The following is a 24437-nucleotide window of genomic DNA, read 5'->3' on the forward strand; positions in this document are numbered from 1 at the left end:
TTAGAAGCTCAGATCGAGAGGCTCTTCGTGGGGTTTCAACTTTACAATCCCTTCTTTCAACCTCGTATCCTGAAAAGAAACCAAAAATACTTTCATTTACTTCCTAAAACACCAAGATGTACAGAAAGTGTTTGCCCTCGCCATGATATTCTCCAAACCCTGTTACCAGGCAAACCCAGCTTTAAAGTACTGTGACACATACTATACTAGCTGGGGAGCCCCGCGTTGCGAGGGCAATTTTGGGGCGCGAGGGCAATTTTGGGGCGCTTCGTCTCCCTGCCCCTGTGTGTCCCCCCCTCTCCCTGTCATGTCCTCTCCCTGTCCTATCCCTCCCCTCCCACTGTCTCCCTCCCTCCCTCCCCTCGCCCACCCGCTCCCCCTCCCCACCCCCTCCCCCCCCACCGCTCCCTCCCCCCCCCGCTCCCCCTCCCCCCCCCCCCGCCTCCCCTCCTCCCCCCCGCTCCCCTCCTCCCCTCCCGTCGCCCACACCCCTCCCCTGTCTGTGTCCCTCCCTCCCCCGCTCCCCTCTGTCCCTCTCTCCGGCCCCTCCCCTGCTACCTGAGGTCCGGTGCCGTTGCCAGAGCGGAATGCTGAGCGGCGGCCCGGCGCCGGGCTCTCGCGGCCCGGCGCATGCGCGGTCAGTGCGGCCGGCGCGAGCGCCCCGCGATTTCCCGAGGCTCTCCCCCCCACCCCCCCGGCGATTTCCGAGGCTCTCCCCCCCCCCCCCGCCACGATTTCCCGAGGCTCTCCCCCCCCCGCGATTTCCTGAGGCTCTCCCCCACCCCCCCGCGCGATTTCCGAGCTCTCCCCCCCCCGTTAAATTGTTATTTCATTCCCTAACACATCATTAAAATATTTACCTTAGTTCCCTAACACAGAGAAAGTGTGGGGGAAAAAATCGTGAAAAATCAAGATGGCGGCCACTCACCTCGGTTTCAGAAGGATAAGTCCCGCCCACACACGCACACGATTGGTCGACCGGGTCAGGTCACCGAAGCGTAGGATTGGTCAATCGTCGAGTCACTCGACACTCAACTGGAGGAAGACCTCGACGTCACACGGTCGCTAATGAGATGCTAATGAGTGGAACGCTGAACGTTTTTGGGATACCGCGGGCGGGATTTTTGTCCGGCCGAAACGTAAATACGCCTATGACTGGTCCGGAATCGCAAGCTTTCTTTTGAGGCGACGCGCGCGTCGTACGCTCTGTAACTTCCAAACGTATAGAGACCAGGCAGACAGACAGACAGACAGAAGAGCCGCTTTATATATATAGATACTAGCTGGGGAGCCCCGCGTTGCGAGGGCAATTTTGGGGCGCGAGGGCAATTTTGGGGCGTTTGGTCTCCCTGCCCGTGTGTCCCCCCCTCTCCCTGTCATGTCCTCTCCCTGTCCTATCCCTCCCTCCCCTCCCCTCTCTCCCTCCCTCCCCTCCCCTCTTTCCTCCCTCTCTCCCTCTCCCTCCCCTCTCTCCCTCCCCTCCCCTCTCTCCCTCCCTCCCCTCCCCCTCTCCCTCCCTCTCTCCCTCCCTCCCTCCCCTGCCCTCTCCCTCCCCTCCTCCCCTGCCCTCTCTCCCTCCCCTGTCTCCCTCTCCCCTCCCGTCTCCCTCTCCCCTCCCGTCTCCCTCTCCCCCTCCCTCCCTCTCCCTCCCGTGTCTCCCCTCTCCCGTCTCCCTCTCCTCCCCTCCCGTCTCCCTCTCCCCCCTCCCCTCTCTCCTCCCTCCCTCCCTCCCCTGCCCTCTCTCCCTCCCCTCCTCCCCTGCCCTCTCTCCCTCCCCTGTCTCCCTCTCCCTCCCGTCTCCCTCTCCCCTCCCCTGTCTCCCTCTCTCCCTCTCCCTCTCCCCTCCCGTGTCTCCCTCTCACCGTCTCCCTCTCCTCCCTCCCGTCTCCCGTCTCCTCTCCCCCTCCCCCCTCCCCCCCCTCCCCCCTCCCGTCTCCCTCTCCCCCCCTCCCCTCCCCCTCGTCTCCCTCTCCCCCCCCCCCGCTCCCCCACTCTCCCCCCCCCCGCTCCCCCACTCCCCTCTGTCCCTCTCTCCGGCCCCTCCCCCTGCCTAGCGCCTGAGGTCCGGTGCCGTTGCTGAGGTCCCCCGCGTATCGCGCGGCTGATGGACGGCCGCTGCGGGCGGGCGGGCAGCGCATGCGCGGTGAGTGCGGGCGGCGCATGCGCGGTGAGTGCAGGCGGCGCATGCGCGGTTCAGTGCAAGCGGCCCGCGGGAGCCGGCAAGGCCGTTAGCGAGCGGGAAACTTCGGGCGGCGCGCGCCAGCGCTCCGTCCGCGACACCTGAGAGGGGGAAGTAGAGAGAGACAGAGAGGGAAGAGGAGAAGGAGAGAGAGGGAAGAGGAGAGAGGGAAGAGGAGAAAAAGAGAGGGGGAAGAGGAGAAGGAGAGAGAGAGAGGGAAGAAAGAGAGAGAGAGAGAGAGAGAAATTTTTTCAGCTTCAGGCCCCGAGTCCCCCCTGCGCGATGGTGAGGAGGAGGGGGGGGTGGGGTTGCTAAACACAATATAAAACTCAAATAAATTGTTAATTAATAGCCTAACACATAATTGAAATATTTACCTTAGTTCCCTAACACACAGAAAGTGTGGGGGGAAAAATCGTGGAAAATCAAGGATGGCGGCCACTCACCTCGGTTCAGAAGGATAAGGCCCGCCCCCACACACACCGATTGGTCGACCGGTCAGGTCACCGAAGCGTAGGATTGGTCAATCGTCGAGTCACTCGACACTCAACTGTAGGAAGACCTCGACATCACACGGTCGCTAATGAGATGCTAATGAGCGGAACGCTGAACATTTTTGGGATACCGCGGGCGGGAATTTTGTCCGGCCGAAACGTAAATACGCCGATGACCGGTCCGGAATCGCAAGCTTTCTTTTGAGGCGACGCGCGCGTCGGTACGCTCTGTAACTTCCAAACGTATAGAGACCAGGCGGACAGACAGACAGACAGAAGAGCCGCTTTATATATATAGATGTATTTCCAACTGATAGGGTACTTTCAGTGCAATACTTTCTCTGATGAAGTATACTCTGCACTGCCACATTTCAGCACTTGGGGGGGGGGGGGGGGGGGGGGGGTGATGGCTTACAAAGGTCACCAACAATTTAATTTGTTGGATTTCTTGATACAAAAAGGATGAATTACTTGGCGACAGCGGGTCACATCATCATGTCGAGACACTCATAATCCATGGGGATAATCTAGAAAAATGAGAAGGGAAGAGATGGCAACAGTAATTATAATGGCGTTTCACCAAAGAAACAACCTTCAGTTGTGTCAGCCAGTGGCTCAGTGGATAGCACTCGCACCTCTGAGTCAGAAGGTTGTGGGTTCAAGTCCCACTCCAGGAACAAAAATCTTGGCTGACACTCCAATGCAGTTCTGAGGGAGTGCGGCACTGTCCGAGATGCCGTTTATTCGGATGAGACGTTAAAACCAAGGCCCTGTCTCTCAGGTGGACGTAAAAGATCCTATGGCACTATTTTGAAGAGGAGCAGGTGTCCTGGCCAATACTTATCCCTCAATCAACGTAACAAAAACAAATTATTTGGCCATTAGCAAATGGCTGTTTGTGGGCGCTTGCTGTGCGCAAATTGGCTGCCGCGTTTCCTACATTACAACAGTGACTACACTTCAAAAATTACTTCATTGGCTGTAAAGCGCCTTGGGACGTCCGGTGGTCGTGAAAGGCGCTATATAAATGCAAGTCAGTCTTTCTTCTTTCTTTATGTTCATCTTATTCTTCTCAATAATACTGTGTAAGCATTAAGTTAGAGAGAGCATGATGGAACGTACCTTTCTCCCTCTTTTAAGATGCATACACAATTCCTTTGCCATAGAAGCCACCAAGAAATCTACTCTCGTGCTTCTAGAACAAACAGCTACAAGCTGCACAAAGGGCATCCCAAGTCCGTCCCTCACTTTGGCAGATTCTTTCCCTCCTCACCATAAGAATATAAGAAATAGGAGCAGTAGTAGGCCATTCGGCCCTTCGAGCCTGCTCCGCCATGTCTGATATTTTACCGCAACTCAACCTTCCGGCACTATCCTCATCTCCCTTGGTTCCCTTAGTATCCAAAAATCTAACGCTCTCTGTCTTGAATATACTCATCGACTGAGTATCCACAGCCCTCTGGGGTACAGAATTCCAAAGATTCACAACCCTTTGAGTGAAGAAATGTCTCCTCATCTCAGTCCAAAATGGCCGACCACTTTTTCTGAGACTGTGACCCCAGGGGAAACATCCTCACAAAATCAACCCTATCAAGCACGCAAGAATTTTATACATTTCAAGGAGATCACCTCTCATTCTTCTGAATTCTAGGGAATTTAGGCCTAGCCTACTCAATATCTCCTCATAGAACAATGAGCTTGGAGACAAAGCTGGGAGAATTGCAACTGCAGTGGATTGCAAGCAGAGTGGAAGAATTTGGTGTTAGTCGGAATTCGATGGAGAGAAGGGGGTTTCTCACGTCCAACTCAAAAGCAGGAGTGGAGCCACAGAACTCAAGGACTCGAAGTTAAGTATCTAGATATCTAATATTTAGGTTCTGTGTGTTTAGTATCTCAGTGGTTTTTGTTAAACTTGAATAAATAATTTTGTCTTTTTTCTCTCTAAGCTAGGGCAGTGAGTTAAACTAAGAAGTTTAGTTAGTACAGGAAACTTTGTGATATCCGGCACCGACGGGACCGGCGTGTTGCCAATCTATCAAAACTGCCGGACATACAAAGTTAATGTTGAAGCATACGGAGGTTTTCATCTCCGTCTCTGACAACAAACACTGTTGCTTAGCAACAGCTTCTAAAGAGTCGGCTGCAGCTGCAAGCGTCTCTAGCTGAAGCTGTTGCTCTAGCTACAGACCTTGCAGTGGCTGACTGGGGGAAAAAAAAGAACGAGATCTAAAAAAAACTTACAGAAAACGGCTCCTGATTTTTGCCGTTAGATCGAGTATTCCGGACATACAACCTCCGGATAAACCAAAGTTTCCTGTAGTTCAATAGAGGCATGGCAGGGCACCTCAGTCCTGGCGAATTCATATCCTGTGCCATGTGGGAAGTCCAGGATGCTTCTCGTATCCTGGACAACCACGTGTGCAGGAGGTGTCGTCAGCTGGAAACATAGAAGATTGGAGCAGGAGTAGGCCATTCGGCCCTTCGAGCCTGCTCCGCCATTCAATGAGATCATGGCTGATCATCCAAATTCAGTACCCTGTCCCTGCCTTCTCCCCATATCCCTTGATCCCTTTAGCCTCAAGAAATATATCCAACTCTTTCTTGAATATATTTAATGAACTGGCCTCCACCACCTCTGTGGCAGAGAATTCCACAGGTTCACCACTCTCTGGGTGAAGAAATGCCTCCTCATTTCAGTCCTAAATGGCTTACCCCCTTATCCTTAGACTATGACCCCTGGTTCTGGACTCCCCGGCCATCAGAAACATCCTTTCTGCATCTATTCTGTCCAGACCTGACAGAATTTTATAGGTTTCGATGAGATCCCCTCTCAATCTTCTAAACTCCAGTGAGTATAAGCCCAATTGACACAATCTCTCCTCGTACGTCATTCCTGCCATCCCAGGTATCAGTCTGGTGAATCTTCGCTGCACTCCCTCCATGGCAAGAACGTCCTTCCTCAGGTAAGGTGATCAAAACTGCACACAATACTCAAGGTGGTCTCACCAAGGCCCTGTACAACTGCAGCAAGACATCCTTGTTCTTGTACTCGAACCCTCTTGCTACGAAGGCCAACATACCATTTGCCTTCTCAACCGCCTGCTGCACCTGCATGCTTACCTTCAGCGACTGGTGCACAAGAACACCTAGGTCTCTTTGCACTTCCCCTTCTCCCAATCTACCGCCATTCAAATAATAATCTGCCTTCCTGTTTTTGCCACCAAAGTGGATAACCTCACATTTATCCACATTATAGTGCATTTGCCATGTTTCTGCCCAATCACCCAACCTGTCCAAATTGTACTGGAGTTTCATGACATCCTCCTCACAGCATACCCTCCCACCCAGCTTTGTGTCGTCTGCAAATTTGGAGATATTACATCCAATTCCCTCGTCCAGATCATTAATATATATATATAGTGAACAGCTGGGGTCCCAGGAATGATCCTTGCGGTACCCCACTAGTCACTGCCTGCCACTTGGAAAACGACCCGTTTATTCCAACTCTTTGCTTTCTGTCCGCCAACCAGTTCTCTATCCAAGTCAATACCTTGCCCCCAATCCCATGTGCCTTAATTTTGCACGCTAATCTCTTATGCGGGACCTTATCGAAAGCCTTCTGAAAGTCCAAATACACCACATCCACTAGTTCTCCCTTATCTATTTTACCAGTTACATCCTCAAAAAATTCCAGTAGATTAGTCAAGCATGATTTACCTTTTGTAAATCCATGTTGACTTTGTCCGATCCTGTCACTGCTTTCCAAGTGCTCTGCTATTACATATTTTATAATTGACTCTAGCAGGAGCTCGAGCTCTGGGTTTTGGAGCTTGAGCAGCAGCTGACATCACTGCAGTGCATCCGCGAGGCCGAGAGCTTCGTAGATAGCACGTTTCAGGAGTTGGTCACCCCACAGCTTATGAGTCTGCAGGCAGAGAGGAAATGGGTGACTGCCAGATAGACAAGGAGGACCAGGCAGGTAGTGCAGGAGTCCCGAGTGCATCTCGCTCTTCAACCAGTATTCAGTTCCGAATACCGTTGAGGGCAATGGTTCCTCTGGGGAGTACAACCAGAGCCAAGGCCATGGCACCATGGCTGGCTCAGCTGCACAGGGAGGGTGGAGGGTGGTCAGGAAGACAATTGTGATAGGGCATTCACGAGTTAGGGGAACAGACAGGCGTTTCTGCAGCTGCAGATGTGACTCTAGGATGGCCTGTTGCCTCCCTGGTTACAGGGTCAAGTTATAGCTGTATGACACCAGGATCAGTTACAGCCTTACTATGTTCCGGATCAGTTATAGATGTACTATGTTCACCAATGTAACAACTGAAAGTGAAAAAGAAGTACGCTTCAATTAGATCTTGTTCACTCACTCAGATATTGAAGTATAGCGTTCAATGCAATAATTCTCCTCCAAAATTTTGCCAATTTCTGAAAGTACAATTTCTTATCCTCCACTTCGACGCCAGAATCAGTTGCATCATCTGCACCACGCCAAGAGGATCAGCTGTAGCAGTATGGTGGCTGTGAAGCTGATCCTACATTTCTGCGACAGTTCAATGTAAGATACTGTATCTGCTTAACTGTTAAAAATGCAGTTTAGGACTTGAACAGCTGGGAAACTGAGCCAAACAAAATTTGTACACGTAATCTAACTTCTAACACAGGACTTTTAAAAAATCATTCCACTTTCAAAGTTCCACTGTAGTGAAATCTCAGGTAATAATTTATATCCGACCACTCTATGGAACAGCACATTCAAACACCAGCGCACAATGCCACCACACTGCCTCAGAATGCAAGATAGTGAAAGGATTGTCTGGACTACTACTCATTTGCAATTCATGGCTGGCAATAAGGCACTCTGTCGTCTAAGCGAAGTCAAAGCAGCTCTGATGAAGTGACAAGTCATTGCAAAGTCTCGTTGGGGAGATGTACAGTAAACAAAACAGCACAGTCCTCAAGCAGCACTTGGCAGGGGGAAGGGATGAGTCAAACTTGCCTTCAGGGTATGTAGTTTATACGACTGCATCAGCGTACAGACATACTCTGGCCGAGTCAAATAGGTTTCCACGGACAGAGTGGAGAGCAGCTCACAGAAACTCAAGAGATTAGGCATAGTTAAGCACAACCCTAGTCAGAATACAAGACAAGGGCTGGCTTGGTTTCCCTTGTGGTGTTCCCAATACTGATTTGCAGCATTGGCTTGGAGTGTCTTTAATTGCTCGCACAGACTGCAGCAACATGGTCCAGTTTGTGCAGGACTAAGTTTTTATTCAGGGCGAAGGGAGGGAAGAAGAGAAAGCAACAGCTGTGGGAAAGAATTCTTCCTTTGCACATGGCTTATGAATTACTGTGTGGGATCTGAATTTTTGGATAGCGTCCAACTGGTCTTTAGGCAGTTTGTCTTCATCGACTGCCTGATCTCCCAGGAGGAGCTGAAAACAGGGGACGCGCACACACACAGAAACACCAGCCTTTCTAACTAGGCGAGTGGAAACTGAACACGCAGTGAATAGCAGTAACTTCTCAACATCCTTTCCCCGAATACATCGGCAATGGACATATTTTGTAATGTTGGTGACCACATCATTGTTTACAGAAATGTTACCCTCTCCCTTGCCTCCCTGCTGTCCTCCCCCTCCCTCTTCACAAGCCGTGATGGAAACTATTAAAACAGAGAAGCACACACAAAAATGCAAATACTGTCAACTGAAACGCTGCAATTTCAAACACGATTGTGTGTTGTTACGGATTTATTCCACTGTTTTTCTCTGAAAGCTCAAATGTTCATGATGATGGTATCTGTTCACTCCCTCAATGTGCATTTTTTTTTTTTTAATTGAGAAACCAAGCTGAAAGGCCGAGGCCAACGTTTAAAGGGTCTATAAGAGAAGACAAGCTAACTGAGGAAGCGGTCATTGGACGACACCGAGCTTTGGTTTAAAAGAAAGACTTGCATTTATATAGCGCCTTTCATGACCTCAGGGCTCCCCAAAGTGCTTTTCAGCCAATGAAGTACTTCTGAAGTGCAGTCACTGTTGTAATGTAGGAAATGCGACCGCCAATTTGCGCACAGCAAGCTCCCACAAACTGCAATGTGATAATGACCAGATCATCTGTTTTAGTGATGTTGATTGAGGAATAAATATTGGCTAGGAGTCTGGGGATAACCCCCTGCTCTTCTTTGAAATAGTGCCATGAATCTTTTACATCCACCCAAGAGGGCTGATGGGGCCTCGGTTTAACGTCTCATCCGAAAGACGGCATCTACGACAGTGCAGCACTCTCTCAGCACTGCACTGGATTGTCGGCCTAGATTTTTGTGCTCAAGTCTCTGGAGTGGGACTTGAACCCACAATTTTCTGACTCAGAGGCGAGAGTGCTGCCCACTGAGCCACGGCTGACACCATAAAAGCCTGAAGACTGTAGGAGGAAGGGAAGGAAAGAATGAGGGAAAAGAAGGAGTTTCACAGCTTTGACGAAAAGGCAAAGAGTGAGACTATGCAATGTCTTCATTTCAACACAAAAGGATCGTGAGGATTAGGGAGCTCTCCAGATGGCTGGGTGAGTATATCTAGTGAATAGCTGGAACAGAGACACCAGGAAGGTCCCAGGTCTGTGCTGAATTAACTAATCTCAGTGGTCATGGGTGCTACAATTGTCTTCACTGTCCCTAGGCTACCAAGTGAGTAACTATGGTTCCTGCTCCTGACCGGTATCCAGAGATCCCTGCTGGAAGTGCTTTTGAGGGCGATGGGCGATGACAGAATTGAGTTCAAGCTTTCCTCCCCATTGTCAAACAACCCGTCAAGGATGAGGTATCAGGTGGTACCTGGGACCCATGGAACCGTCCCACAGCAAGCAGTCAACACACCTCCAGGAAACAAGGTCAGAAGAGATGGAGGACATTTTAGTTTTAAATATTTTAATGGTTTTTGTAAAAAAAAAATTTGAAGACACTATTGGGAACTAACTAGAAGCGCAACTAACTGCAGCAGCCACATGAAGCCTGGTTTCCATTCCCCTCTCCATCACATTCCCAATCTCAGCAGAGTCGGTGGCAAGGATGTGGGAGAGCGGGACAGTGAGCCAACGTGCCTTCTAGTAGCTGGTCCTGGAGCAGCATCAAGAATATAGACATACAGGTAGACTACCCTTTATCCGGACTTCCGAAAACCGAAACCCTCTAAAAACCGAAGGTTTTTTCTGTCAGCGTAAGTCCAGCGTAAGTCGTGCGCACGACCCCCCGCCGGCCCCGACCCCCCCGCGGACCCACGCCGACTTACGCTGAGCGTCAGCGTAAGTCGTGCGCACGACCCCCCGCCGACCCCGACCGTAAGTCGGTGGGAGTCGGGGTCGGCGTCGTGCGCACGACTTACGCTGCGCGTCAGCCTAAGTCGTGCGCACAACCCCCCGCCGACCCCTGCCGACCCACCTTCCGAAATCCGAAATTCTCCGAAAACCGAAACACGGCTGGTCCCGAGGTTTTCGGATAAAGGATAGTCTACCTGTAATAATCTTAAAATTAGAGCTAGGCCATTCAGGGGTGATGCCAGGAAGCACTTCTTCACACAAAGGGTAGTGGAAATCTGGAAAACTCCCCCCCCCCAAAACGCTGTTGTTGAGGCAGGGGGGTCAATTGAAAACATCAAAACTAAGACTAGCAATTTTTTTGTTGGGTAAGGGTATTAAGGAATATGGAGCCAAGGTGGGTAAATGGAGTTAAGATACAGATCAGCCACGATCTAATTAAATGGCAGAATGGGCTCGAGGGGCGGAATGGCCGACTCCTGTTCCTATAAAAGAAAGAGCCAATAATTTGAAGGAGGCACATAGCCCAGGAATGAGAAGAGAGCAACTTGTCCATTTTAAAAGCAACTCTGGCCAGTGAGAAAGAAACTCAAATTATTAAGAAGAATTATATTCCCCCGCCTCCCCAACCATCCCCTTTATCTTGAACAGTTGTTTAAAATCAGAGTGTGATGACTTCAGTGGTGTTGCTGGTGAAGAAGAGGTGCTGAATCCAACAGGGTGAGGGAGGGCATGTCATGCTGATATATCAACACCGCTGGGCTTTAATGCCTCGAAACCCAACAATTCCAGTCCGATATCAGCACATATTTAAACATCAGTGTTCTAAGCCAAGATCAACACTAATCAGAACAGGAAAAAAAGTTAGTTGCAATTAATTCATCGTTTTTATTTTTGAAAGCAGAGTTGCGGGACTCCCTGTAACGGAGTTTTAAATCTTGAACGGAGTTTATTCAACTCCCTCCCCGTGTCAGGGTTCAAGGGCTTTTGCTGCCAGTATCAGCTCTCACTGTTTGAACATATTTGCTAGCATTTATTTGCAACAAAAAAAATCAACTGGGTGATGTTGATGTAACTGCTACATACTGTATGTGCATAATCATAAATCCTGCAGTGGAACATGATGCATAAACAAAGCACATCAACGTTGAGGAAAATCAGAAAGGGACACGGTGAAAATTAATGCAAGATAGCATTTCTCTATCCTGGATGGACCTTGTGGAAGTAATCTACAAAACGATGGCTTGTGTTATCGGATGCCTCCCCTAAGTCAATTGCTCAGTGTATGCAATGCATATCCATATTGCTCTCTCATATATACATATACTAGCAGGGGAGCACCGCGTTGCAGGGCAATTTTGGGGCTGGTGGATATATGGGCCGGGAGCCTGGGACTGGATTTGGGTTGTCGGCAGTTTCCAGGGCTTTTTTGGGCCTGGTGGATGTGTGGGCCGGGAGCCTGGGACTGGATTTGGGCTGTTGGCAGTTGGAGAAGCCTAGGCCCGCTTTGCACTGTTTTTTAACCTAAATATTTCTAGCTTTTAATACCTTCAAAGATGAAAGTTAAAGTACTTATAAAACATTTTTGGTAAAACTTATTTTAAAAAAAAGAAACTGACCTGGATTACCTAAGTTTTTAGCTGCCCTGGCTGCTGTATAATGGCTGACAGATCCCCGAGATGAAAACGATTAGTCCCGCCCACACACACACCGATTGGTCAACCATCAGGTGACTGAACTGTAGGATTGGTCAATCATGACGGCACAGGATTGGTCGACCTTGACGTCAGTCAATGCTAATGAGTGGATAATGAGTGGAATTTTGATGGTTTTTTGTATAATGTGCGAACAATCTTTGTCTGACCAAAAAGTAAATATGCCTACAAGAGTCCCCTAATGATGAGCTTTCTTTTGATATAACACATGTGTAGGTACGCTCTATAACTTTTGATTGTATAGACAGACAGAGAGACAGAGAGAGAGAGACAGAGAGAGAGAGACAGAGAGAGAGAGAGACAGAGAGAGAGAGAGACAGAGAGAGAGAGAGAGACAGAGAGAGAGAGACAGAGAGAGAGAGAGAGAGAGAGACAGAGACAGAGAGAGAGACAGAGACAGAGAGAGAGGCAGAGAGACAGACAGAGAGACAGACAGAGAGACAGACAGAGAGACAGACAGAGAGACAGACAGAGAGACAGACAGAGAGACAGACAGAGAGACAGACAGACATACTGTTTTATATATATATATATATATATATATATATATATATATATATATATATATAGATACACCTGCAGGACAGAAAGAATCTTTTAGGTTAAAAGGGTCCTGGTGTTGCCACCCACTCTTCAAAGGCCTGTGCTAGCTACGTGACCTTGCATTAACAAAGACAGTCAAGCCTACCCGGTATGAGTGGAAGAGCTCAATGGCACGGTATACGTCAAATTTTCTGGCCATTAGGAATTTGACTGCTGCATTCCAGGAGAGCGGAGAGACGCCATGCTGTGTTGTCCACTTGTTGATCTCCTCCAGGAACTGCTTGGTGGCCTGTAAGGCAGACAGAAATAATTACTTTCAAAGCATTGGGAGAAATATTGCATACACACGACTTAAAATTGGCTATCAATGTCAAATCAAATCCCTAATCCTCGCTTCCTACGCTAAACTTTACATAAAGTGAATTCAGACAAGAATTTGCAACCCTTTAGATGGTAATGGAAAGTCTAACTGTACCATGGAGCGAGGTTGGTGGCACCATCAGCCTCTTGTATTGAGTTAATACCTCATCCTGCTCTAAGGCATCAAATAGAAATCGAGGGCTTCAAGAAGACAGAGGCACCATTCCACACTTCTCTTGGGCAAGTTCACAGTGCAATGGGACAAGGCCCAGGAGCAGGTCATCCTCCCGCTTGGCTGGAGGTGGCAAAGCAAAAACCCTCAGCAGTGCGCAATTATTGTAAAATCATAGAACGTTAGGCATGGGTTCCCAGAACATTGAGGAACTCCACGAACAGTTCAAACTTATCAGTTTTTAAAAGAGTCGCACAAGCCCCACAAAGAGAAAGAGAACACAGAAGGGAGAAAAGAAAGCAGGTCATCACAGTTCACAGCAGGGACACCACCGCCCCTCAGCTGAGCAACAGCTGGGAGACAGACGTGAACTTTCAAATACGCACGAGACGGCAAGTGCTGCAAACAACATGTCTGCAACATGCATTTTGAGAACTGTCTTACTGCCACGGTTAGTGCCATGTGAAATTCTTCCAGGAGATTTTGGGCCAGGTGGGACCAGAGTGAGTCAGGTATACAAATGTATCAACTTTCCCCAATACAGCAGCAGAATTAGCCTCGCACATCCCCGGTTTTCATTTCTCCACCGTTGGCGGCTGTGCCTTCAAGCTGCCCAAGCTCTGGAATTCCATCCCGAAACCTCTCTACCTCTCACTCCTCCTTTAAGACGCTCCTTAAAACCTACCTCTTTGACCAAGCTTTTGGTCACCTGCCCTAATATCTCATGTGGCTCGGTTGCAACTTCTGTTTGATAACGCTCCTGTGAAGCACCGTGGGACATGTTACTACATTAAAGGCGCGATATAAATGGAAGTTCTTTTTGTAATGTCACACCTCCTCAATCTGCATGAATATGCTGCAGCAATGTTCTTGTCACAATGCATCAGGTGGACATCACATCCTGCAAGTTTCTCAACCGAATATTCAATGAAATTTTACAACCTTTTTAGAAATTTTAAAAGTGCAGGTTTCAGTAAAGCAAGTATTCCCACCTTTTAACAATCACCATCACTCACGTTAAATTCAGCAACGATTACTTAGTCACTGGCATCTATAAATGGCTGGTTGCATGCTACAGGTCACTCACTGGAAGACAAATCATAGAATAGTACAGCACAGAAAGAGGCCATTCGGCCCATCGAGTCTGCGCCGGCTCTTTCGAAGAGCAATCCAGTCAGTCCCACTCCCCCGCTCTTTCTCCATATCCCTGCAATTTTTTCTCCTTCAAGTATTTATCCAATTCCCTTTTGAAGGCTGCTATTGAATCTGTTTCCATCACCCTATCGGGGAGTGCATTCCAAATCCTAATCACTCGTTGCGTAAAGAAAGGTTTTCCTCATGTCGCCTCTGGTTCTTTTGCTGAACGTAAAGATTCAACTCCTGGACACTGCTACGAGCGGCGCAGGAGAAAAATGTATTCGTTCTAAAAGTGTCGGAGGTGAGAAAAAGGCTGTTTGACTGTGATATGGGGGGGGAGCGTAGGGGTTGAAGCCGGGAAGTCATGTGCTGAATCCTCCAGGAACACGTCTAACCAGAGTTGGCAACCCTAGGCTCCGGGTGGCCCTGAAGGCCAGTATCTTTTCAGTATAGAAGAACTGTGGACTACGTTCAGGCTTGGGCTGATAAGCGGCAGGTAACATTCGTGCCGCAGAAGCGCCAGGCAATGACTATCTCCAACCAGCGAGAATCCAACCACCGCCCCCCCGACACAGAAATGCGCATCCTAGGAATGGCAGCAGCTGAATTAAACTCTGCAGCAGAGCTTCTGATGCTAGAACGTAAAGCCATTTAAAGATTGCTGAAGATTCCTGCTTGCAAAACTAACTTGGGATTGTACAACTTATTGTAAGGCAAGCCAAGCTGTGTTAGAGAGGTGTGCAAGTACTTTTTACTTGTGTGGTGCTTAATCCTTTTTACAAAGTCAGACGAGTTTATCTTGTGCTTTTCCCACATTAGAGCCATACCCCAATCTCGACACTTTCGCCGCTTCCCCCACGCCTGTATCATTTCCAAACCAATCTGTACCCAGGCCTCCAGCTATACTGCTCCACACTGCAAGGAAACAACGATCCTCTGCTCAGCCTCCTCCTTCCCAGCAACAGCATGACTGAGATAAAAAACTTAGCATAGAACTGCAAACAGAAACCTACATCCTACCAGTCCAAGGCACAGGGTTTGGTTTTAATTATTATTTGTTTTCAGGATGTGGGCAACACTCGACTCATTGCCCATCCCTAGTTGTCTTGAGAAGGTGGCACTGGACCTTCACCTTGAGGGTTGACATCCTCATGCAGGTGGGGCTCCCACAATGATGTTAAGTAGGGAACTCTGGGATTTTGACCAGCGATGAAGATACATAGAAACATAGAAGATAGGAGCAGGAGTAGGCCATTCGGCCCTTCGAGCCTGCTCCGCCATTCAATGTGATCATGGCTGATCATCCAAACTCAGTACCCTGTCCCTGCCTTTTCCCCATATCCCTTGATCCCTTCAGCCTCAAGAAACATATCCAACTCTTTCTTGAATATATTTAATGAACTGGCCTCCACCGCCCTCTGTGGCAGAGAATTCCACAGGTTCACCACTCTCTGGGTGAAGAAATTCCTCCTCATTTCAGTCCTAAATGGCTTACCCCTTATCCTTAGACTATGACCCCTGATTCTGGACTCCCCGGCCATCAGAAACATCCTTCCTGCATCTAGTCTGTCCAGACCTGACAGAATTTTATAGGTCTCGATGAGATCCCCTCTCAATCTTCTAAACTCCAGTGAGTATAAGCCCAATCGACACAATCTCTCCTCATACGTCATTCCTGCCATCCCAGGTATCAGCCTGGTGAATCTTTGCTGCACTCCCTCCATGGCAAGAACGTCCTTCCTCAGGTATGGTGACCAAAACTGCACACTATACTCAAGGTGCGGTCTCACCAAGGCCCTGTACAACTGTAGCAAGACATCCTTGTTCCTGTACTCGAACCCTCTTGCTACGAAGACCAACATACCATTTGCCTTCTTAACCGCCTGCTGCACCTGCATGCTTACCTTCAGCGACTGGTGCACAAGGACACCCAGGTCTCTTTGCACTTCCCCTTCTCCCAATCTATTGCCATTCAAATAATAATCTGCCTTCCTGTTTTTGCCACCAAAGTGGATAACCTCACATTTATCCACATTATAGTGCATTTGCCATGTTTCTGCCCAATCACCCAACCTGTCCAAATTGTACTGGATTTTCCCGACATCCTCCTCGCAGCTTACCCTCCCGCCCAGCTTTGTGTCGTCTGCAAATTTGGCGATATTACATCCAATTCCCTCATCCAGATCATTAATATATATTGTGAACAGCTGGGGTCCTAGGACCGATCCTTGCGGTACCCCACTAGTCACTGCCTGCCACTCGGAAAACGACAGCAGCACTATGTACACAAGTGAGGGTAATGTGTGACTTGGAGGTGAATGGCATTCCCGTGATTTTGCCGCTCTTGCCCTTCTTGGTGGTGAGGCTGGGAGGTGTTATTGAACCAAGCAGGACGTCACAACGCAGTGTGTTCACTATCCATTTACACCTGCAAGCTTTAGTGGGGTGCCGAAGAGTCGTGGAGTCAGAAATCCAGGTATCTAGGTGTCCCACTGCTTCTCGTTGGGAGGAGAGAATTACATGGTCATCTTCTGGAAAGGAAATTAAAGTAAGGCTCTGTCTCCCAATCCAGTCGATGACAAGTGTCTTTTGATGCTGATGAGAGGGAGAATGCAGCCATTTCCATTCCCTGACAAATACGCTATGTAAAAAAAAAAAGGCCCACACGGTGCTTCAATAACAAAGCATGGCCTGCAGGGAGTAGAAATGACACAAAGACAAGGCACTCAGATCCTTATGAAAACAAAAAAACAACAGAAAACGCTGGAAAAACTCAGCAGGCCAGGCAACATCCGTGGAGAGAGAAACAGAGTCAATGTTTCAGGTCGAAACCCTTCGTCAGGACTGAGAAAAAAGCAGAAAATGAAACAGATGAAAAAGCAAGTTTGGGGGCTGGGAAATGGGGGAGGGGGTGAAAGAACAAAAGGGAAGGTTTGTGAGAGGTGAAGAGACATTAAGAGATATTCAAGGTGAGAAAAGATGGTAGTAGGACAGGTAAAGAAACAAAGGATGGCTCTAGATGAAGTGTGAAATGCGCTGGCAGAGTGAGAGACAGCTGCCATGTGGGAGAGAGAAAAAGAAAAAGGCACAAACCAAAGGTGTGGATAAAAAATATATAAATATGATAGGGGCCGAGGTTATGATCTGAAATTGTTGAACTCGAACATGTCAGACATGCTTTTCTGCATCTGCTAGCTTCTGTTGAAGTGTTGCAGGAGCCAGGTTTACAGGAAACTTTGTGCTCTCCGGCACCGACGGGACCGAGCTGCTGCCGTCCCATCAAAACTGCCGGACAAACCAGCGTTAATGTTGAAACATACGGAGATTTTGAGCTCCGTATCTGGCAACAAACCCTGTTGCTCAGCTTCTAAACAGTCGGCCGTACCTTGCAAGCGTCTCTGTAGCTTAGCAACAGCTTCAGTGAGACCTTGCAGAGCCTGATTGGTGAAAAAAAAGCAACGAAAAGAAAAAAAACCCTAACGAAACGGCTCCTGATTTTTGCCGGTGGCTCGAGCATTCCGGACAGTTAACCTCCGGATAAACCAAAGTTTCCTGTACTAACTCTTAATATCAGCTACCAGTGTTGGAAATCGTGCATAAGCTAATTCATTCCATGACATTGTAGAGACTCCAACAAAAAAAAATGATGCTTTCCTAATTTTTGAGAGCTGGCTTTGAGAGAGAGAGAGAGAGGTGACAGAAGGAAAAAGAAAAAAGAGCAAATCGCCTATCTTTTTGGGAAAGAATGTAAACCAAACGAAGGTAAAGACACGCCAGCACATTTTTTGTTAAAACCAACAAATTCCACAACCATGGCTGGGAAGTGTACAACTTCCTGCGCCCTTGGGTTTCAAGGTTAAGTTGTATTCACGCATCACCCTTTCCAGATATCTGTGGAATCCAAAACAAAACCTGCAGGCGTATCACAAGTCCATTCTTTATTAGAAAACAAAAAAGCCCTTCTGCAACAGCTCAGAAACGCAAACATGTCCAAGCCCATGGGTTCCAATGCATTTCTTACAAGCGGATCTTTAAAAATCCTTTAGAATTAATCGGGGCAATGACTAGTGTAAAAACCCAAGTTCCGAACGCAGGTAAAGCTCATCCCAAGTCCCAGGATTGCTGTGGACCTTGAGTGCTCCATCTGACCTGGGGGTACGGTAGCATAGAGGTTATGTTACTGGACTAGTAATCCAGCAGGCCTCGACTAATGATCCGGAGATACGTGTTCAAATCCCACCACGGCATCTGGGGAATTTAAATTCAGTTAATTCAATAAATCTGCAATAAAAAGCTGGTGCCAGTAATGATGACCATGAAACTACCGGATTGTCGTAAAAACCCATCTGGTTCACTAATGTCCTTTAGGGAAGGAAATCTGCCGTCCTTACCCGGTCTGGCCTATATGTGACTCCAGACCCACAGCAATGTGGTTGACTCTTAACTGCCCTCTGAAATGGCCCAGCAAGCCACTCGGTTGTATAAGGCGGTTCACCACCACCTTCTCAAGGGCAGTTAGGGACGGGCAATAAACGCTGGCCTTGCCAACGATGCCTGCATCCCGTGAATGAATTAAAAATCAACTGGATGCAGGGTAATAGTGAGAACATACGCTGTCCAGGATTGTTTTGAAAAATGAGATTGCTTCTCTCAGTTCTGCTCCAGCTGTCACTGCAACAAGCGCCGTGACGGTGTGTAAAATTACAGAGCAGAAGACCAGCACCATACTGAATTCACACCTGCTTCTGCTATTCCCATGTACACCTCCTCTAGACCCAGCTTTTGTTTCTTTCATTGTTCCATTACCACCCCCTTTTGCCTCGCACCATCATCCCTTTTGTCATTTAATCGCTCCTGGTTTCCACCCCATCACAGACCTTCCTTTTTGTTCTTTCCTCCCCTCCCCCCTTTCCCTGCCCCAACACTTGCTTAAAACCTGTTACATCTCCAGCTTTTTCCAGTTCTGACAAAGGGTCATCGACCTGAAACATTAACTCTGTTTCTCTCTCCACAGATGCTGCCTGACCTGCTGAGTATTTCCAGTATTTTCTGTTTTTATTTCCCACCTGCACCTCCTTACACAGCAAGCTGCTGGTGGCTTCTTATGGCGGTATGTGTAAGTGACTGCTGGTCAGGTTTCTGTTACCCTAGTGAGAATCTGCAGAAGTTAATTTGGGAGGGAGGCACATTTACACAACAACTAGTCGCTAGCTACAGATCAGCAGTGCTATTGGCAGAGAGTGGATCACAGATAGACTTTTTTTTAATTCATTCACGGGATGTGGGCATCGTTGGCAAGGCCAGCATTTATTGCCCGTCCCTTGAGAAGGTGACGGTGAGCCGCCATTTCAGAGGGCAGTTAAGAGCCAACCACGATTCTGCGAGTCACATATAGGCTAGACCGGATTAGAATGGCAGATGGGGTTTTTTTGTTTCATGATACTAGCTTTATTTTTATTTTTTTTATTCCAGATTTATTAATTAATTGAATTTAAATTCTCCAGCTGCCGTGGTGGGAGTGGAACTCATATCTCTGGATTATTAATCCAGGCCTCTGAATTACTGGTCCAGTAACTTAACCACTATGTTACCAGACCCCTATCTTGGACTTACACATACTTTCCTTCCATTACAACAGTGATAAGTCAGGTTTCTGTTACCCTAGGTTCTGCAGGGGTAATATGCTTGTCATCTAACCATTACCTGTTCTCTTGCAAAGAAAAAATATACACAGGAGAGAAAAGAAACCCCAAAAATTCAAAGACTTCCATTCAATTTGCAAGCAATTTGCAGCACTGAAACTTATTATAATACAGAAACTTCAAGCTGCCATCTGAGGCCACAGAGTACAATCTGCAAGATGCACATCTCAATTTCTGGGATTTAGGGAGGTTGCAGTCCCTTCCCTCTCCGGTCCTACACCTGTAATATATTCCTAGTCGTGGGTTATATTGGTCTGGAACTTGGGGTCAGCAGCGTTTGTGACTGGCCCCAAAGTACGCTTCGCACAAGGATCTCGCAATCCCGGTGTCGAGAACTTCCGGTTTTCCAAAATTCAATTCAAATCAACGGAGTATAGTGGGGATCCCCTTGTGCGAACTGCTGTGATGTCAACAAGCTGTTTGAGCAGCCAATCAAAACGCAGAATTCTCGCAGACGGCAAACAAGGAAGTGGGTAAGCTCTTAAAATGCTAACTTTTTAAAAAATGTTAAGAGTGAGCAAAACAAAAGATTGGGCTCTCACATGGGGAGAAGGCAAACCTGAAATAAAGACGAACAAACTTAAAAAAAATTAATACTTTTTTTTTTAAAAAGTTTCTTAAAATTTTAACTTTTATTAACATGGACAAATTTCACACTGCACAAAATTAAGTGTCGTTTTCCAGGCCCTTAACATTTGTTTAGCAGTAATAACGCTGTCAAAACTCCAGTTACACCCTTTGGGTCTAACTTTTAGCGGGGAATTTAACAGTGTACACACTGCGTGAGAGCCGAGGTTTGCGTCCGTTTCCCTGATTTGGCCGATTACACAGATTGCCGGCTCTGTGGGAGGAGAGGGCACAGCGCAGCCGGTTTCGGAATGGTCAATGACAGACTGCAACTTCAGGATTTCCGCATGCTCCTGCGCATGTGCCAAATCCCGAATTTGCGGTCAGTTTCAAAGGGGGAATGACGGCGAACACTGCCAGTTCGCAGTCATCCCGACTGCAAATTCCGGGCCATTATCTCGAACTCCCAGTGTATTTAGCCTGATCTGTACACCTAGGAAGAGTCTGAATACATTGCACACTCTGCCTTCACACATTTTCCAGCAGCTGGTTATAGACAGGCACTGGTGAAGATGCAATAGGATTGCAGACCATCCTCAGCATAGGATACAAAAGGCAAAATACTGCGGACGCTGGAAATCTGAAATATAAACAGAAATTGCTGGAAATACTCAGCAGGTCCGGCAACATCTGTGGAGCGAGAAACAGAATTAACATTTCAGGTCTGTGCAGAACAAAAGGTCACAGACCTGAAACGTTTATTCTGTTTCCCTCCCCTCAGCATAGGATACTTTGAGAGAAGAGTCCATTAATTGCTTTTAAATATAAAATCAGTCTTTTTCTGTCCTCACAACCAATCCTCTTGCAACACACGGACAGCAGCTACTTTGCCATAATTGATTAGTGATGTCACCAAGCAAGATCAAACCATCCCGAAGTTTCGATCACTCGCCTCATCCTGTCCCCAAAACACAAAGCAAACTAATGGTGATGAACCAGTTAGGAAGACTCAAATTTTCTAGAGTAAAAAACATAGTTCGGTGAGTATCCTGATGACTAAAGGCTCTTACCCGAGGTATCAGTTGAATGGCTCTTCTCCAGACCTTTTTAAGATCCCCCACTGTGCGAGGGGACCAAAACTGGGCACAGTTCTAATGTAATCAAGCCAGGCCAGTACAGGTAAGAACTGCAGTTTTTATATTTAATTATCCCAGCTATGCACCCTAGTCACCTTTGCAACAGCCTCATGAGACAAGTTATGGAGATCAGTGTTTCATGAACTACAACCCCGGAGGGGAGGGGAGGGGAAAGAGTGTGCCCTCACTTTCCTGGCAGATTCAGAACAGTTATCACCAAACCAAAGATTGAGGAAACTGATTCAGTTCACAACTCTCCACTGCAATTTACTAACTTCTAAGAAGTGGCCAACTTGTAGATTGTGCACCTCAACATCCAGCACAGGGGGAAAGCCGGGAGCACTGGGAGTTTCCTGCAGAAACTTCAAACTAACTTGTGCGTAATTCTGGCAGCGACTCAAATTTCCCTACAAGACTTACTTACCGGCTGTTCGAAATTGGCTTTTCTGCATTAATGTTTGCAAACTGCTTCGTAGGAATACGAACCCAAAAGTCTGTTTACCTGGGGCACACTCTCCAGGATGTTTTCGCTGGCTATAAACAAACTCGCAGGAAGTCAAAGGTAAACTATTTACCCAAGTCAATATTTGAGATGGGGGGGAAAGGGGGGAGGTTCCCATTTATTTAAGAATTGCCGCACACTGTCCTGTTCAAACTTTACTGGTCAGAAAGCTAACTTGGATTACTATTAAAACTAAGGAAACGCTGTGAAGGAGGAATCAGTTCAACAATGGTGAGCACACAGTGCCTGCAGTCTCACATTCCTTTTTTTATTTAAAAGGGAAAAACGTACCTCATTCAAACAAAGCATAATAGGTGGTGTGAGGGGGGAAATGGGATTTAATCTGTCTGGATAAGTACTTCTAAAGTGTCGTATTGTCCATCTCACTAGTCCCAGCTGCATTCTCAGATTCAGAGGAAGCAAGAAGACTCTAGGACTAAAAATATGACTAATCGCTGCCGAGCAGTTGACACTAGCTAAGTGGCCTGGTGATGTTATTATTCTCGCAAACCAACATTTGATACTCCTTCCGCCCCCTAGCCCCAATATGCAACATTTTCCAGGCTGGTTTAGGAGGGGTCGACACTCTCAATTCTCAAGAGGTACAGGATGTTCCCTTGCAACTGAAACGAATAGGCAAGCATAATATGGTCCTCAAAATTACACATCAACACTGAAAAAAGACTTGCATTTATATAGCGCCTTACAAGAACTCAGGATGCCCCAAAGCGCTTAACAGTCAATGATATACTTTTGAAGTGTAGTCACTGTTGTAAAATGTAGGAAAGGTGGCAGCCAATTTGCACACAGCAAGATCCCACAAACAGCAATGTGATCATGACCAGGCAATCTGTTTTAGGGATGTTGGTTGAGGAATAAATATCGGCCAGGACATCTCCCTTGCTCTTCTTCAAAATAGTGCTGTAGGGTCTTTTAACATCTATCTAAGAGGGTAGACGGGGCCTCGGTTTAACGTCTCATCCAAAAGACGGCACCTCCGACAATGCAGCACTCCCTCAGCACTGCACTGGGAGTGTCGGCCGAGATTATGTGCTCAAGTCTCTGGAGTGGCGAGTGTGCTACCACTGAGCCATGGCCGACACCTTTGAGCTACTGGGCAGAGACCAGAGACAGTGACTGCATAACAACAAAAAATGCTGGAAAAACTCAGCAGGCCAGGCAACATCCGTGGAGAGAAAATAGAGTCAACGTTTCGGGTCAAACCCTTTGTCAAGACTGGAAAAGCACAGGAAATGAAATGGATTAAAAGGCCGGGCTGGGAGAGAACAAAAGAGAAGTGAAGAGACATTAAGAGGTATTCAAAACGAGACGAGATGGTGATAGGACTCGTGGAGACAAAAGACGGCTCTAGATTAGGTGTGAAATGCGCTGGCAGAATGAGAGGCAGCTGCCATGTGGGAGAGAGAAACGGGGGGAGGGGGGGGGGGGGGAGCCAAAACAAAGGTGTGGATAAAAAATAAGTAAAAATGTAATGGGGGCCGAGGTTATGATCTGAAATTGTTGAACTTGATATTGAGTCCGGAAGGCTGTAAAGTGCCTAATCGGAAGATGAGGTGCTGTTCCTCGAGCTTACGCTGAGCTTCATTGGAACAAACAGTGACTGCATACCTAGTCTGATATCACACCCTGGTGGTACCATTTCCTGCATTCAAGACTTATAAACTCTCGATAAAACCATGATTATTAAGGGGCAGTAATAAACCAATTGTGGATTAGCTCAATATCTGGAGCAGCACAAATGCCGATCCACTTTCAAGTAAAATACTCCACTCTCCCTAAACAAAACAAAGAGTTTGCCTCCTCATCAGATTGTTTATAGTCAACAAAGATATCTTACATTGTGAAATATTCCAGGTAAATTCAGATTTCCGGGATAGTATCTCTGCAAAGCAGAAAGGTTTAATGTGCTGATGAAAGGGTCAATTCTCCTGTGGGAAAAACTAAAGCTTTGCGACCCCACGGGTTGATATTTGCCACCCAACTAAGTAGATGTGCCTGTTAAATGGGCAACTTGAAGCTGAATCCAACCACTGCCATATTTTGGGAAATTAACTAAGGAATCCTCTCGTGCAATATTCTCTTCTCCTGCAGATGGTGACTCACGGTCAGTCATGGTTCCACAGATACCTGTATGCCGATGAGGGATTGGATAACAGGACCATCACAGCCAAGCCCAATTCTGTTCTCGCGACATCTAAATGCACGCACTTCCATCAGAGAATGATGACCATTCTCCACCTCCACCCACCCCCTTCTAACTAACCAACAAACTCGGAGGCCAATTTTGGAGTCCCCATCGTCCCCTCTGACCGAGAACTGCCAACTCAGCACAAGTCAGGGACAGTACCTGGAACCTTTTTGGTGTCTATGTGGTACCACTTGTGTGGTTCATTTGCTGAACCAGTGGGAGATTTATACAAAATAAAAGGTTCCTAGAAACTCCTAAAAAAAACCAGGCTAATACAAAAAAAATCCATTGAAACTGTGTAGAGGCAGGACCATTTTGTCGTCCATCAAGTCCTCCCTTCTAGTTTCCATTGTGTCTCAACACGAACTGTCCTCCAAAGTGGCCTTGCAAGTTTCTCAGCTGTAAAC

The 24437-nt window shown here is 47.5% G+C and overlaps 1 protein-coding gene across 1 annotated transcript in view; it reads right to left on the bottom strand.

Moving 5' to 3' along the window:
- The window catches only part of LOC147097300 (tyrosine-protein phosphatase non-receptor type 9-like), an 86291-nt gene continuing 61854 nt past the window's right edge, over nt 1-24437 (bottom strand). Inside the window, exons 2-3 of the mRNA XM_085971993.1 lie at nt 12391-12534; nt 1-69 (exon numbers count right to left, since the gene is read on the bottom strand). Of these exons, the coding sequence (XP_085828119.1) occupies nt 1-69; nt 12391-12534 (213 nt within the window). The remainder of the gene's footprint in view (nt 70-12390; nt 12535-24437) is intronic.

This window comes from Somniosus microcephalus, chromosome 32 (genome assembly GCF_052327205.1).
Source record: "Somniosus microcephalus isolate GS21.2 chromosome 32, FLI_Smic_1.0, whole genome shotgun sequence".
Classification (NCBI taxonomy): Eukaryota; Metazoa; Chordata; class Chondrichthyes; order Squaliformes; family Somniosidae; genus Somniosus; species Somniosus microcephalus.